This window comes from Plenodomus lingam (genome assembly GCF_022343315.1).
Source record: "Plenodomus lingam strain CAN1 chromosome Unknown scaffold_20, whole genome shotgun sequence".
Taxonomy (NCBI): Eukaryota; Fungi; Ascomycota; class Dothideomycetes; order Pleosporales; family Leptosphaeriaceae; genus Plenodomus; species Plenodomus lingam.
In genome coordinates this window covers 1835005-1847475 of record NW_027093974.1, presented here as the reverse complement: position 1 = coordinate 1847475, position 12471 = coordinate 1835005, and the positions used below count along the sequence as shown (strand labels likewise).

Below are 12471 nucleotides of genomic sequence, written 5' to 3'. Positions count from 1 at the left end.
AGACAGCGGGAGCTGCACCACCACAGCTGCCAAGTCATGGAGCACAGCCATTCGCCTATCTCGCAACCTGTGGCGTCACGCGCTTGTTGTCAGCGCTAGATCTTACAGGCTGAGACGAAGGGGGGATGATGGGGATGTGAACCGGCGCCACCATCCACGCCACTCCAAGACCAGGAGTTGAGTCTTGGATGCTTAGGCCAGAAAAATGGTGCCAATACTCTACGAAACGCAGATAGTATTTTTCTGCACGATTTTCGCAGATGTTCAGGCAGGCTCTAGGTGGCCTGATCCGCCCTTCGAATGCAACTTTGTCTTTTTCCTGGGCTTCCTCGTGCGCTCTAAAGCCACCGATTGCAGCAGCGATCAGCAGCATGGCGCTCGGCGCGTGTGTCCGGTCGTATTAGTCACAAAACAGAGACTCCATCATGCGGGCCAAGAGACTGGCAATTCGTCCCTCCCTCGTACTGTACCTTGGATAGCTAGAGTAGAGTACTAGGAGTAGGATAGTACCAGAGCCGTACCCTCCCCTGGTAGAGTACATGCTTGCTTCGGGGCATGAAAGAATGCGAGGTCCGAAATTCCGAATGTTTGCATCTCCGCTATAGTGCAAAGTGCTACTGCACCAGCCTCCCAGGCGAGCAGTAGGTAGCGCCGGCTAAACTCGCCACAAGCGTGACAGCGTGGCTTGATTGGGGCTGGTGGGCCTTGCCCCCATCCGGTTGGTCGATTTTCGGGCCCCAGACGTCGTACAAAACTCTGCCATGCCTTGGTATGCTGATGGACGAGCAAAGGACAAGAAATACGTGTTGGCATGTGAGTTGGTTCTCTTTTCCCCGGTATATTGTGTCCATGGCAGAGTACTCTACTTCTACTAGGGATGACTGGTGGCTGGTGGCTGGGGCACCGCCTGCAGAATAGGTATACTGTATACCGTACAATGGGAATGGGGCCCACGGACCCGCTCGAGTTTCGGTCTTCACTTTTCACCCCATCCATCCCCGGGATACCGAATTGGTATTGTCCAGAACAGGTCAATGCCGTGGTAGAGGTGTTGCAGTCAGTGTTTCGCTCGTCTTGCACATGCAGTCTATGCCTATGATGTCAGCGAAAGGCGGTCAACTATGCAGTGGCCAGTGGGATGGGTATTTTTCTATTCATCCTGCCTACAATGCTACCCCACGGTTGTATTGGTAGTACCAGGTACTACCGGTGAGAAGATCCATTGTAGAGTAAGTATACTACTACTCTACTCTGCTCTGCTTCTTCTTTGGCTCCGTAATAAATGCAGAGAAGAAACGATGTCATACTGGGCGTCTTGGCATTGCACTCCTCTGTCCGCGGGAGACACTTGCTGCATGCCGAACCAATTTGCACGTTCGGCTAGTAGTGCTTATTCCATCATCCGTTGCCCTTTGTAATGCGCGCCGAGCATCGCTTACATTGTTGTCCCATTTAATCCCCATTCTGGCCCAGATGGCGCCACGTTCTACGACTTCTATCAATCTACGTAATTCGCCGTCATCAAATTTCAGCCTTAGGAGACATATTAGCACTCGTACTAGCCACATTCTCAAGCTGTGCTCCCATGATAAGACGCGACGGCTGCTGGTAAGCGGCAAGGAATGCTCGCGCACGGGTGGCATATCGCAGCACTCGGCGAAGATATTGGAAACTATGCAGGCCCTGGTCTAAGACGTGGCTGGTGCACTCATTCTGTGCATTATGCCAAGAGTGGTCGACTGGGATGGACTTCTGCCATCGCAATTTCTGTGGCGCATGATCAAGGAAGAAAACGTCCACTTAGGTAAAGATTACAACAAGAGAGGTATGCATGTGGATGGAGAAGCTGTGAACCAAACATGGTGTGTTGTGGATCGATCGCGATCAGCAATGGCCAAACAGGCATGACATCATGTGGTCGTGAACGAAAGCTGTTGTGCCATCATGCTGTATATTCTACATATTGACATTATGTGCTCATCATTGTACACCGATGTGGAAAATCGCTCTGCGCTCTTATGAACAACGGATTATAATCGGGCCACATTCGTGGTACAATGTAGGCGGCCCTTTCCAGCATGGTATGATTTATTGACTTCAACTTCCTTCGCCGATCACAAGGGTGATCAGTTTGCTCCAAAGCCGAGTCATCACTAGACACAGATTAGGGTAAAGATATGTCTCTATGGGTATGGATGATCGGCACAGACGTTCTTTGAAGAAGAGAATGAACTGGAACCTCGATGCGAGGCCACGATCCCTCGTGTCCAGTAGCATGAAAGGCGAGCTTTGTGCGATCACAGACGAAGTGTTGTGACTGGCACCAAGTCTTGCAATTCGCATCGGCCACGATGAGCGTTTTAGCGCAACCAAACATCACCTCTGGAACTCATGATGCAATGCCAGAATTGACCGACCTATGTGGACCATGAACATGACTTTCGAGGCTATCGCTAGCCCGGAGGTAGTGTACAATAAAGGGAGAGAGAAGGTAATACTGATTCTTAGCCCAATGAAATAGACTCAGAATTGCTGCTGATCCTGGCACTGGAAGAGTACTCCAAGTCGAATAGCTGCCAGAGAGGGAAACCTAGGAATCGGATGACGCTCTCTGCAGTGTGCACTTTCGTCGTTGAGATCTGGACTCCTTCAGCTGAGGCCATGGTCGGTGCCAGTCTCAGGGGAGAAACATGTCCATGTGATTCTGGTCTGGCAGGCCCATTATCGACACTGTGTTAGATACCTCGGACACTCTGGCGGCTGAGTTCAGGTACATTATACATACGATACCTACCCATTAATCACTCTCATGCTAGACTGAGCATCACTCAAAATGCCAAATACAGAAGCGCAGGCAGTTGATGCACAAGATATAGATAAATACTAGCCAAGTAGGCAAGTAGTCATGAAGAGATGGGTGGGAGCGGTGTGCCTTAGTCGTGTTCAAGGCGCTCTGGATGGTGTTGTGGGCGCGATTGTGCAAGTCTCCGCCAAGCGCTCGAGGTGGTCCGTGCCAATAAGCGAGACCTCGAAATTCAGCTGTGCGAACAACTCCAAATTGATCGAGCTTCACGACAACTAACCCACAGACACACCCGGATTCGAGCATCATGTCGACCTTCGAACCCGTCATTGTACGTACGCCCCGGACTGTCCACTCGCCTGCATCCTTTTCCTTGTGTCGGCGAAGCGACGCCTGCTGTTAGGCACGCCCACACACACATACCCACGTTCTAGCACCGCCAGCTATCGTCACTGGGCAGCTTTGGCTAACACGGCGCGCAGGTCATCGACGGCAAGGGGCACTTGCTCGGTCGCCTCGCCAGCACCGTCGCCAAGCAGCTGCTTAACGGCCAGAAGATTGTCGTTGTGCGATGCGAGGCCTTGAACATCTCGGGCGAGTTCTTCCGCGCAAAGTGTACGTACACAACCCCACAGGGCATGAGTATGGGATGCGAGGGTAGCCACAAAGATTGCAATGGAGGCAGAGGACATGTAGAATGCCTTGAACTCAATTGCGGGCTATGTGGCTGCTCCATCAGCAGGACCGCTCTAGGGTCAAAATTACACGCAACACATCATGACTGACTCTTTCTACAGTGAAGTACTCGGCCTTCCTGCGCAAGCAGACCCGTTACAACCCCACTCGTGGTGGTATGTCTTTCCCAGCGCTTGCTCAAGGGCAGCGACATGCGAAGAGATGGACACGCACTAAAATTCGGCAGGTCCCTTCCACTTCCGCGCTCCCTCTAAGATGTTCTGGCGTACCGTCCGCGGCATGATTCCCCACAAGACTGCCCGCGGCAAGGCCGCTCTCGAGCGCTTGAAGACATTCGAGGGTGTCCCCGCTCCCTACGACAAGAAGAAGCGCGTTGTTGTCCCCCAGGCCTTGAGGGTACTGAGGCTCAAGCCCGGCCGCAAGTACTGCACTGTCGGCCGTCTCGGACACGAGTTCGGCTGGAAGTACCAAGACGTCGTTGCTCGGTATGTCTTCCTTTCCATGTACGCAAAACTACAAGAAGCTAACTCGCCACAGGCTTGAGGAGCGCAGGAAGGTCAAGGGTGCCGCATACTACGAGCGCAAGAAGGCTGTGCGGAGGCAGTTGGCCGAGGCCAAGAAGACGGCTAGCATTGACAGCAAGACTCAGGAGCACCTCACCTCCCTCGGATACTAGACCCCGACAGCTGATGATTAATGTCGGTGTCGGTCATGTGGTTCGGCGTGGATTACAGTGGGCTCATGGGATCTTTCTCTTTACTATACTTCGACCATTCGAAAGGGTGTCCAGGCTAAAAGAGCACATCAATACCAGGGTGCTTGTGTTCATGGGTATCTTCGTGGTCGGTTTGCGTTCCTCAGGTACTCTTCCCGGCTAGACGAAAAACGAAATGAAAATCCCACGGCTCCTGTACAGCATAGTGATGGCGTTGAGCGTATTGTAAATGACCAGAGTTTCTTGCATTTGCCCATGTCCGTGTTGTGCCCTAACGGAGCTTCCATGTTTCCGAATTCTCTCTCTCTCTCTCTCTCTCACTCACACACACACACACACATCCCTCTTTCTTTCTCTTTCCCAAGCTACCACTCCAATATGTGGTCACTGGGAAGAGCGGCGTCTGATAACATCGCAATGCTCGTTTCCCATGATGTGGGGACAGCAGCCGATGCACCTGCAGCCGGACAACACGGTCGGCGGTACAGCTCTTTGGCCAATGGGATCGTTTAACCTCGGTTCTTGCCCGCGAGGCCGTCTTCCCCAGATTTCCACAACGAGCCCTTGTAAGCTGTTAATAAGCACTATTTAGATCACCGTGAGAGTTACAGCGTTCACTTCATTTCGCTACCATTACGCTGTTGGTCATACATCAAATCTGTCATTGACTTCCAGACTTGCAATCTTGTGTGTCGTCTTCACTCTTGAAAGAATCTAAGCTGCTTAAACGATACCTACCGGGTCTACTCCGCACCTGGGATTGAATCGGTCGCATTTCGAGAGAAGAACCATTTGGAGAACGTGCGCTGTTTCATAGGACATACACACCCCGGCTCCCTTTACATTGACACGGTCAACAACATGGTTGGTCCCACAGATCGGCTCAAGCAACTCGCATCCCACTTTACTTCCGCAAATCCGGTTCCTGGGCCACCTCCTATTCAGTCAGGCGACAGTCATGAGTATCACCACAGGAACAACTTTCATACGCTGAGTCCAACATGCTTTCTCTGGCGCGCCGCACAAATCGAGCCAAATGCGACGGCGATCTATCACAAGACAGCGAATAATCAAATCTTGCGCCGCTCATACGCGGAGGCAGCGGATCGCGCACGAGGACTGGCCTACTACTTACGGAAACATGGCTACAAAAGGATTGGAATTCTGGCGACCAACACTCCTGCCTTCCTGGAAAGCCTCTTTGGGATTGCGGCTGCAGGAGCCGTCAACGTTGCAGTCAATTACCGCCTGAAGCATGACGATATCAATTATATTTTCCAGCATGCGGATGTCGACATGATCATTGCAGATGCGGAATTCGAAGGGCTGTTGGCTGATTTCAAACGAGATAAGCCTAATGTGCCAATACTCATAGACACGGATACAGACGTGACGGAGGGCGAGCTTTCTGGGCCTTTTGATGACGCGGTCTTGGAAGGCTTGAAGTATGATATTGAGAAAGGTGGGAAAGGATGGACAGAGCTCGAGTCGCAGGCACCAGATGAAGAGGCTGTTTTCGCACTTGCATATACCAGTGGCACTACCGCACGCCCTAAAGGCGTAGAACTCACGCATCGTGGAGTGTACCTCGCAGCCATGGCCAATGTTATCGAATCCGGACTGAACTATCATGAAGGTCGCGCAAAGTATCTCTGGACCCTTCCGATGTTCCATGCAACAGGCTGGACGTTCCCATGGTCGGTTACAATGGTTCGAGGAACACACTATTGTCTGCGCAAGATCGACTACCCAGAGATATGGCGACTGCTCAAGGAAGAAGGTATCACGCACTTCAATGCTGCACCCACAGTGAACACGCTACTCTGTGCAGCCAAGGAGGCGGAAAGGTTACCACAGCCTGTGCGGGTCACGGTTGCGGCATCTCCACCTTCAGCTTTCCTGTTCGAGCAAATGTCCAATCTCAATCTTCATCCCGTTCACGTCTACGGTCTGACTGAAACTTACGGTCCCACTACAAAAGGATATCATATGCCGGAATGGGACACGATTCCAGAGAAGGAAAAGTACGAGCGCATGGCTCGCCAAGGTCACGGCTTCATCACCGGTCTTCCCGTTCGAGTTATCAAAACAGAGCAACCAGAAGGTGTTCTCATCGATGTTGCAAAGGACGGCAAAGAAATAGGCGAGGTCATATTTGAGGGCAATATCTGCGCAAAAGGATACTACAAAGACGCCGAAGCCACTCGGAAACTTTGGGCTGGCGGAGTCTTACACAGCGGCGATCTAGCAGTCTGGCATCCAGACAATTCTATCAAGATTCTGGATCGTGCAAAGGATATCATCATCTCTGGTATTCATCCCACTTTTTCTATCTCCAATTCTGAGGAACCCCCAAGGCCTCATACTGACATACCCTCGTTCCAGGTGGCGAAAATATCAGCTCCGTTGCACTAGAAGCCATGCTCTCGACGCACCCCGCCATACTCGAAGTCGGCGTCTGCGCAGTCCCAGACTCGCACTGGGGCGAGCGACCCAAAGCCTACGTCACCGTCAAAGACGGCTATGCAAGCAATGAGGAGATTGGTAAAGAGGTGATTCAATGGGCCAAGGAAAACAGTAGTATTAGCCGATTTATGGTGCCAAGGGAGGTTGTGGTTGTAAAAGAGTTGCCGAAGACGAGTACGGGCAAGATTAAAAAGAATGTACTTCGCCAATGGGCTAAGGGGAATATGGAGGCGAAGTGATTTGCGGTTCTGTGTAGATGGTTCGCCGAGTATATACTCTTTTCTATCAAAAGTATTGCCGTGAGACGGAGTGGGTTGGGGGATGTACATTATGGCACACGCCGGGTTTGAAGGCTGTGATAGATAGCTGTTACTAGTCCCAAAGAGCGAGGAGAATGGTTGCATGTCGGGAGAGCATGGTGGTGTAAATCACAGCTTTAGAATCATATTTTGGTCGAACACTATATGCCATCAAGAGCACAGGCGAAAATGGTGACCCTGCTGCATTATTGATTGAGTATGATGTTGACAACATGAGCACATATATCATTGTTATGTATACCACAAGAAGGATGATGGCTTGATTCTCAGGGACTGCCCTTCGCATGTTTTCATAAGACAACAAGGGCTTTACTTGTTTGCCTGAGGTGAAGAGGCACTTTGGAGGAGTGAATGCCGTCGTTTCGTTCGCATTGCAACATTCTGGTGAGAGGGTACCGAGGTGGGACCGTAGTCAGACATCAAGAAACCGATCAGTTTCCGAGAAAGGTAAGTTGGAGGAGCAGGTCGGAAGAATCCATCGTGGCAGAAATGTGTGCATTTTCAGGTCCAGAGTCCCGGCATGTGTGTAGTAGCGTAGAATTATACGTATATTCTTACAATATGTACAAAATCAGCAATTTGAAATTTGTCCTGTTGTTGTTAACGAGATTCTCCTCCAAAGGACGTCGAGTCACGTCGATCAGATATGGACCATCAGGGATGTGTAGGAGTAATAGACTCTTGCAGCCGATCAGCAAACCGTTAGTGTCGTTAGTAATCGTGAGCTATGACGTTTTCCATTTCCCTCGGCAACAACCCACCTTTACACCTCTGTACTTTTGCTGCCATTGCTTACCCCAACGACACCCAAAGCTATCATGGCTTCTTCACGACTAGTCGCTCGCTCTTCACGTGCGCTTCTCAGCGTTCAGCGTACACAATGCCGCGCCTTTAGCATCTCTACCATTCGTACCAACGAATTCGAGGCCTTGAACAAGCGCACAAATGATACTTCGGAAAAGTATCGCAACATTCAGAAATCGAAGCCGTTGAACCCTCACATGACCAACACAACATCGACTATTGCCAATGAGATGCCTTCTGTAGGCACCGATGCGCCACCGCCAGAGTTGATCACCAAGGTTGACCCCAAATTTCAGCCCAAAGATGGTGTCCCGGAAAACACTGAACGCATGACTGGCGGTACGCAGAGCAGCAAGGGCAAGGATGTGAGTGGCTCAAACAGCGAATTGGATGTTGGTGAGATGGAGGGTGCGAAGTTCAAGGTCGAGCCGATTAGGCGGACCGGCGAGGATGCAAACACGATGCGCGCGAGGTTATTATGTCCGTTCCTACACCTAAGATCTCCACATATACCTGCTTTCCTCATGTGACGGCAAAGATATCAGATTAGCGTGCTAACTTTCAATAGATCAGAGCCGGAAGCGCGGGACACTAGAAAGTGATCTCCTTCTCAGCACTTTCGCTGACGCCCACCTTTCCACCATGTCTGTCACCGTCCTCGAGCAATACGACCTTTTCCTCGACGAGAACGATTGGGACATCTACTATTGGGCGACACAGGAGCCTACCCCGACTTCGCACGAAACGGCCGAGGGAGGTGGCTCCATGATGTCTACACCCAATGCCCAGGGCAAGGACAGCAAGACGGGAACGAAGGTGCAAGAAAAGGACGAGCAGACACGACAGCCTGCAACTGGCGAGTGGGCACAGACTGTTGGCACTTTCAAGCCGGCCTACCGACCTGTACCCAGTAGGTGGAAAGGCAGTGAAATCCTGAGTATGTTGCGACGACACGTCAACGACAGGAAAGCGGGCGGTGTGATCGAGGGTGAAGGTTCTGAAAGGAAGGAGGGCAAGGGACTTGGTATGATGCCTGAGATCAAGAACTTTGACCAGTGAAAATTATGATATACTCCCGCTACTGGATTTCCTGTACGCATGTAGAATAAACACTCACACACTATACAGTACTGATAGCCATTTACATCTCCACAACCCACATCAACCCCTGCAGCACATCAACACATCAACCCGCTAATCCGCCCTCTCCTCTCCCCTCTCACTCCTCCCCACAAACTACCAAAAACCCCCCCCCCCGTACCAGAGAGTTGTCCGCACCCCCCCAATCTCCTAAATTACCCCATCCGGTACCCTATCCACCCCCCGGCCTCACCAGTCAGCGCCCAGCCCACCGCAGATCATCTTCCAACCCGTGACCGCTCCCCGGCCCAAAAAGAAAAGCCCCCCTAATCAACCCCAGACTAGTAATTCACTTTAACTTCCCTGCAGGCATGACTGCGCGCCCGGCAATTTCCCAAACAAGCGCACTTGTTTGTCGGTGTTGTGGGTTGGCGGCGGCGGGTCGGAGCGGAGGCGGAGGGCATGGGCGGGGACAAATGAAATAAATGGTGCTGTGTGGGTCATTGGCGGAAGTACTTTGTTTCATGTGGGGTTCGGGATGATGGGGTTATGTTGTGTGTATAGTGTGTGTCTGTGTGGAGGCAATGAGGAAGGGGAGGGAGGGGGGTAATTTTTTTTGTTAAATTGATACTTGGGGTGGTGGGTTGGGTTAGTGAGTGTGTGGATTACGGTAGCGGGAAGGATGGCTGGATGGAGAAGTGAGGCCGGCGGGTATATGGAAGAGGAGGAGAGTAGATGATCTGTAGATCGATGCAGACTTGTTTCTCTCGTTGAGATTTCTTATACGAGAGAGTGGGTGAGTGAAAGGACGGAAGGGTATATAAAAGGCAGGTAGATATAGTCATCCCCGTCTCCTCACCGACCCCAAACCGTCCATTCTGTCCTCTTCCTCCTGTCCTCTTCCTTCTCCCTCCCTCCCTCCCCCCACAAACCTGACCATGCGTCTTCCCCTCTTCCTCCCCCTACTCCTCAGCAGCACCGTCCTCGCCGCCCTCCCCTACAAAGGCATCGACTGGTCCTCACTCCTACACGAAGAAGCCGCAGGCAAAATATACATGAACAGCGCGGGCATCAAGCAGCCGCTCGAAACTATCCTCAAGGCCTCGGGCGTCAACACCGTCCGCCAACGCATCTGGGTCAACCCCCCCAACGGAGACTACGGTCTCGATTACAATCTCCGCCTCGCCGAGCGTGCACATAAAGCAGGCTTGGGCATCTACCTCGACTTTCATTACAGCGACAACTGGGCCGATCCGCTCAAGCAGATTGTACCTGCTAAGTGGGCAGGGCTGAATCGCGAGGCGCTGGTGAAGCAGGTGTACGACTACACCAAGAACGTGCTGGAGGCATTTCATAACAACGGTCTGCCGCTGCAGATCGTAAGTATCGGGAATGAAATCACGCCGGGCCTGCTGTGGCCCATTGGCCATCTCAAGGGGGCCAATTACCCTGAGGAAGCGAAAAATGTGGCCATGTTGTTGAAATCCGCGTCGAAGGCTGTCAAGGAGTCGAAGTTGAGCCCGCAGCCGAAAATCTTGATTCATTTGGATAATGGCTGGAACTGGGATACGCAGCAGTGGTGGTACGATCTCGTGCTGGGTTCGGGCGGGGGCTTCAGTGCAGCCGATTATGACATCCAGGGCGTTTCCTACTATCCGTTTTATAACAGCAAGGCCACGCTGGCGTCGCTGTCGAATTCGTTGAATAAGATGGCGGCCAAGTATGGCAAGCAGGTTCAGGTCGTCGAGACGAATTGGCCTTCGTCTTGCCCGAACCCCAGCACGCCATTCCCGGCCGACACCTCGAGTATTCCTCTCTCGGCGTGGGGCCAGGTGCTGTGGATGAAGGAGGTCGCGAAGCGTGTTGCTGCTGTCCCGGGAGGAAAGGGTACGGGCTTGTTCTACTGGGAGCCAACGTGGATCGAAAACCCGGGACTGGGAAGCAGTTGCAATTGGAACCTAATGGTTGAGCAGAGTGGCAAGGTCATGGAGGGCATGGCTGTGTTCAAGGAAATCTAGAGCGAGTTAGATCAAACATACTTTCAGCACCATTTCTCATCAATGATTTTCGATGGCTTACCCAAAAGTATCGCGCACGCTAGCAAAAAAGAATCTGCTTCTGAACCCTCATTCCCTCATAGAGCTTTGTGGTTTGAGCTAGTAATGTAAGAAGTAACAGTAAACAGAGTCGTCACGCTCACTCCTGACACTCACGCAGAAAGAACTTTCAGGTTGAGTTGATTGGTCAAAGCCATCTTTTGATGTGTGGGTAGTCTGATAGAGTACATAGCACTAAAAGACTCCATATCCTCCCGTGTCAAAAGCAGCCCAATTCATCCGAATGTGCAAAGGAAGATGTGTCAGGGTTCGTAATGGCATCATAACATTCCATTCCATGCCTTTTCGTAACCTATGCGCCCCGCAACCAAGTCTCCACCTACTGCTCCTCAGCGTAGCCCTCCGCGGGCTGGGCCTCGCCCTCACCCTGCTCCGCTTGCCTGGCCTGTTCCGCTGCCTGCTGGGCGGCGATGGCCTTGGCGCCATAGTCCTGGGACATGGGCTGGACAACGGGCTGCTCCTCCTTGGGCTCGATGATGGTGACGGAGTCGGGAAGAGTCTGAGATGGGCCGGCCTTGCCCTCGGGGTCAGAGCCACGCATAATCTTCACCTTGATACCGAGCACACCCTGGCGGAGCAGGACGTGGCGGGTGGCGTGGTCAATGAAGTCTTTGGCGGGCTGACCAGAGTGGATCATGAAACCGTCCTAATATTGTCAGTATTTTGATCTTTTCCGACATAAAGTGCGAGCGAGGCTTACAGTGAACTTCATACTCTTGGCACGGGCGGCCCTGAGCTTTCCAGACACGACAACCTCGCAACCCTTAGCACCAGACTCCATGATGAACCTGAGCACACCGTAGCATGCCCTTCGGACAGCGAGACCGTTGAGAAGCTTGTAGCGGAGCGACTCGCATTGAGCGACGGCAGAGAGACCACGGTTCTGGACCTTGGCGGCGTACAGAGAGACCGAGTTCTCGGGGAACTTGAAGCGCTTCTGGATGAGCGAGGTGAGCTCACGGATACGGCGACCCTGCTCTCCGAGAACCTCTTGTGTGTGGGTGGCGCGGATGATGATGTCGGTGACGGTGGGGGTAACGCGGACCTCGACGCCTGAGTAGCCTTCCTCAGCCAGCTCGCGCTGGAAGAACTCGTTCAGCTCGGCGTAGAAAACACCGTCTAGGGCGAATTGTTAGTGATTGTGCAGTGTGCGCTGGGGGCTTGGTCACTGCAGGCATTGGCGCCCCCGGATGCGATGATTGTGTGCTCAGGCGAGTCTTGCTCGGGCTCTCCCCAATCTTCTATCCGGCGAACCAATTCTCTGCCTGTGGCATCGGATGTATCGTACCAGCGACGAACTTTCTCCTCTTGGAGCTGCACATATGTCAGTACTTGGAACCCCCCAATACCAAAACGATCGTGCGCGCTCTGGCCAAATGGTGCGGATAGACTCACATTGCGGACTGAGTAGTGGCCATGTTGTCGGATATGGGGTGGCGTGTCTGAACCTCCGGGCGTGGTGTTCAGAAA

At 52.4% G+C, this 12471-nt stretch overlaps 6 protein-coding genes across 6 annotated transcripts; 4 read left to right on the top strand and 2 right to left on the bottom strand.

Moving 5' to 3' along the window:
- Positions 1-2504: 2504 nt before the first annotated feature.
- On the bottom strand, positions 2505-2811 carry IAQ61_011621 (uncharacterized protein; the record flags this gene model as incomplete). Its single annotated transcript, XM_066099276.1, has 2 exons — positions 2505-2709; positions 2795-2811. 2 exons carry the CDS (start codon positions 2809-2811, stop codon positions 2505-2507), a joined length of 222 nt encoding a protein of 73 aa, XP_065950795.1.
- A 182-nt stretch (positions 2812-2993) lies between these two features.
- On the top strand, positions 2994-4535 carry CRP46 (60S ribosomal protein L16). The gene is made up of 5 exons (XM_066099275.1): positions 2994-3134; positions 3286-3418; positions 3601-3654; positions 3726-3984; positions 4037-4535. Exons 1-5 carry the CDS (start codon positions 3111-3113, stop codon positions 4173-4175), a joined length of 609 nt encoding a protein of 202 aa, XP_065950794.1. The 5' UTR covers positions 2994-3110; the 3' UTR covers positions 4176-4535.
- Positions 4536-4925: 390 nt separating this feature from the next.
- Positions 4926-7110, top strand: IAQ61_011619 (uncharacterized protein; the record flags this gene model as incomplete). Its single annotated transcript, XM_003844144.2, has 2 exons — positions 4926-6525; positions 6600-7110. Coding segments are annotated over 2 exons (1920 nt in total), but the record flags the coding sequence as incomplete, so codon positions are not given.
- A 708-nt stretch (positions 7111-7818) lies between these two features.
- IAQ61_011618 (uncharacterized protein) lies at positions 7819-8863 on the top strand (the record flags this gene model as incomplete). The annotated part of the gene is made up of 2 exons (XM_003844142.1): positions 7819-8284; positions 8373-8863. The coding sequence occupies 2 exons, from the start codon at positions 7819-7821 to the stop codon at positions 8861-8863; spliced, it is 957 nt and encodes a 318-aa protein (XP_003844190.1).
- A 959-nt stretch (positions 8864-9822) lies between these two features.
- On the top strand, positions 9823-10902 carry IAQ61_011617 (uncharacterized protein; the record flags this gene model as incomplete). Its single annotated transcript, XM_003844141.2, has 1 exon — positions 9823-10902. One exon carries the CDS (start codon positions 9823-9825, stop codon positions 10900-10902), a length of 1080 nt encoding a protein of 359 aa, XP_003844189.2.
- Positions 10903-11320: 418 nt separating this feature from the next.
- On the bottom strand, positions 11321-12419 carry RPS3 (40S ribosomal protein uS3; the record flags this gene model as incomplete). Its single annotated transcript, XM_003844140.1, has 4 exons — positions 11321-11647; positions 11702-12120; positions 12290-12315; positions 12397-12419. The coding sequence occupies 4 exons, from the start codon at positions 12417-12419 to the stop codon at positions 11321-11323; spliced, it is 795 nt and encodes a 264-aa protein (XP_003844188.1).
- Positions 12420-12471: the final 52 nt, after the last annotated feature.

Bases quoted from the DNA above. Each gene is read 5' to 3' on its own strand.
- CRP46 (XM_066099275.1), top strand. From the start codon at position 3,111: ATGTCGACCTTCGAACCCGTCATT. The intron at 3,135-3,285 runs GTACGTACGCCC...CACGGCGCGCAG, and splicing joins CGACCTTCGAACCCGTCATT to GTCATCGACGGCAAGGGGCA. The intron at 3,985-4,036 runs GTATGTCTTCCT...AACTCGCCACAG, and splicing joins TACCAAGACGTCGTTGCTCG to GCTTGAGGAGCGCAGGAAGG.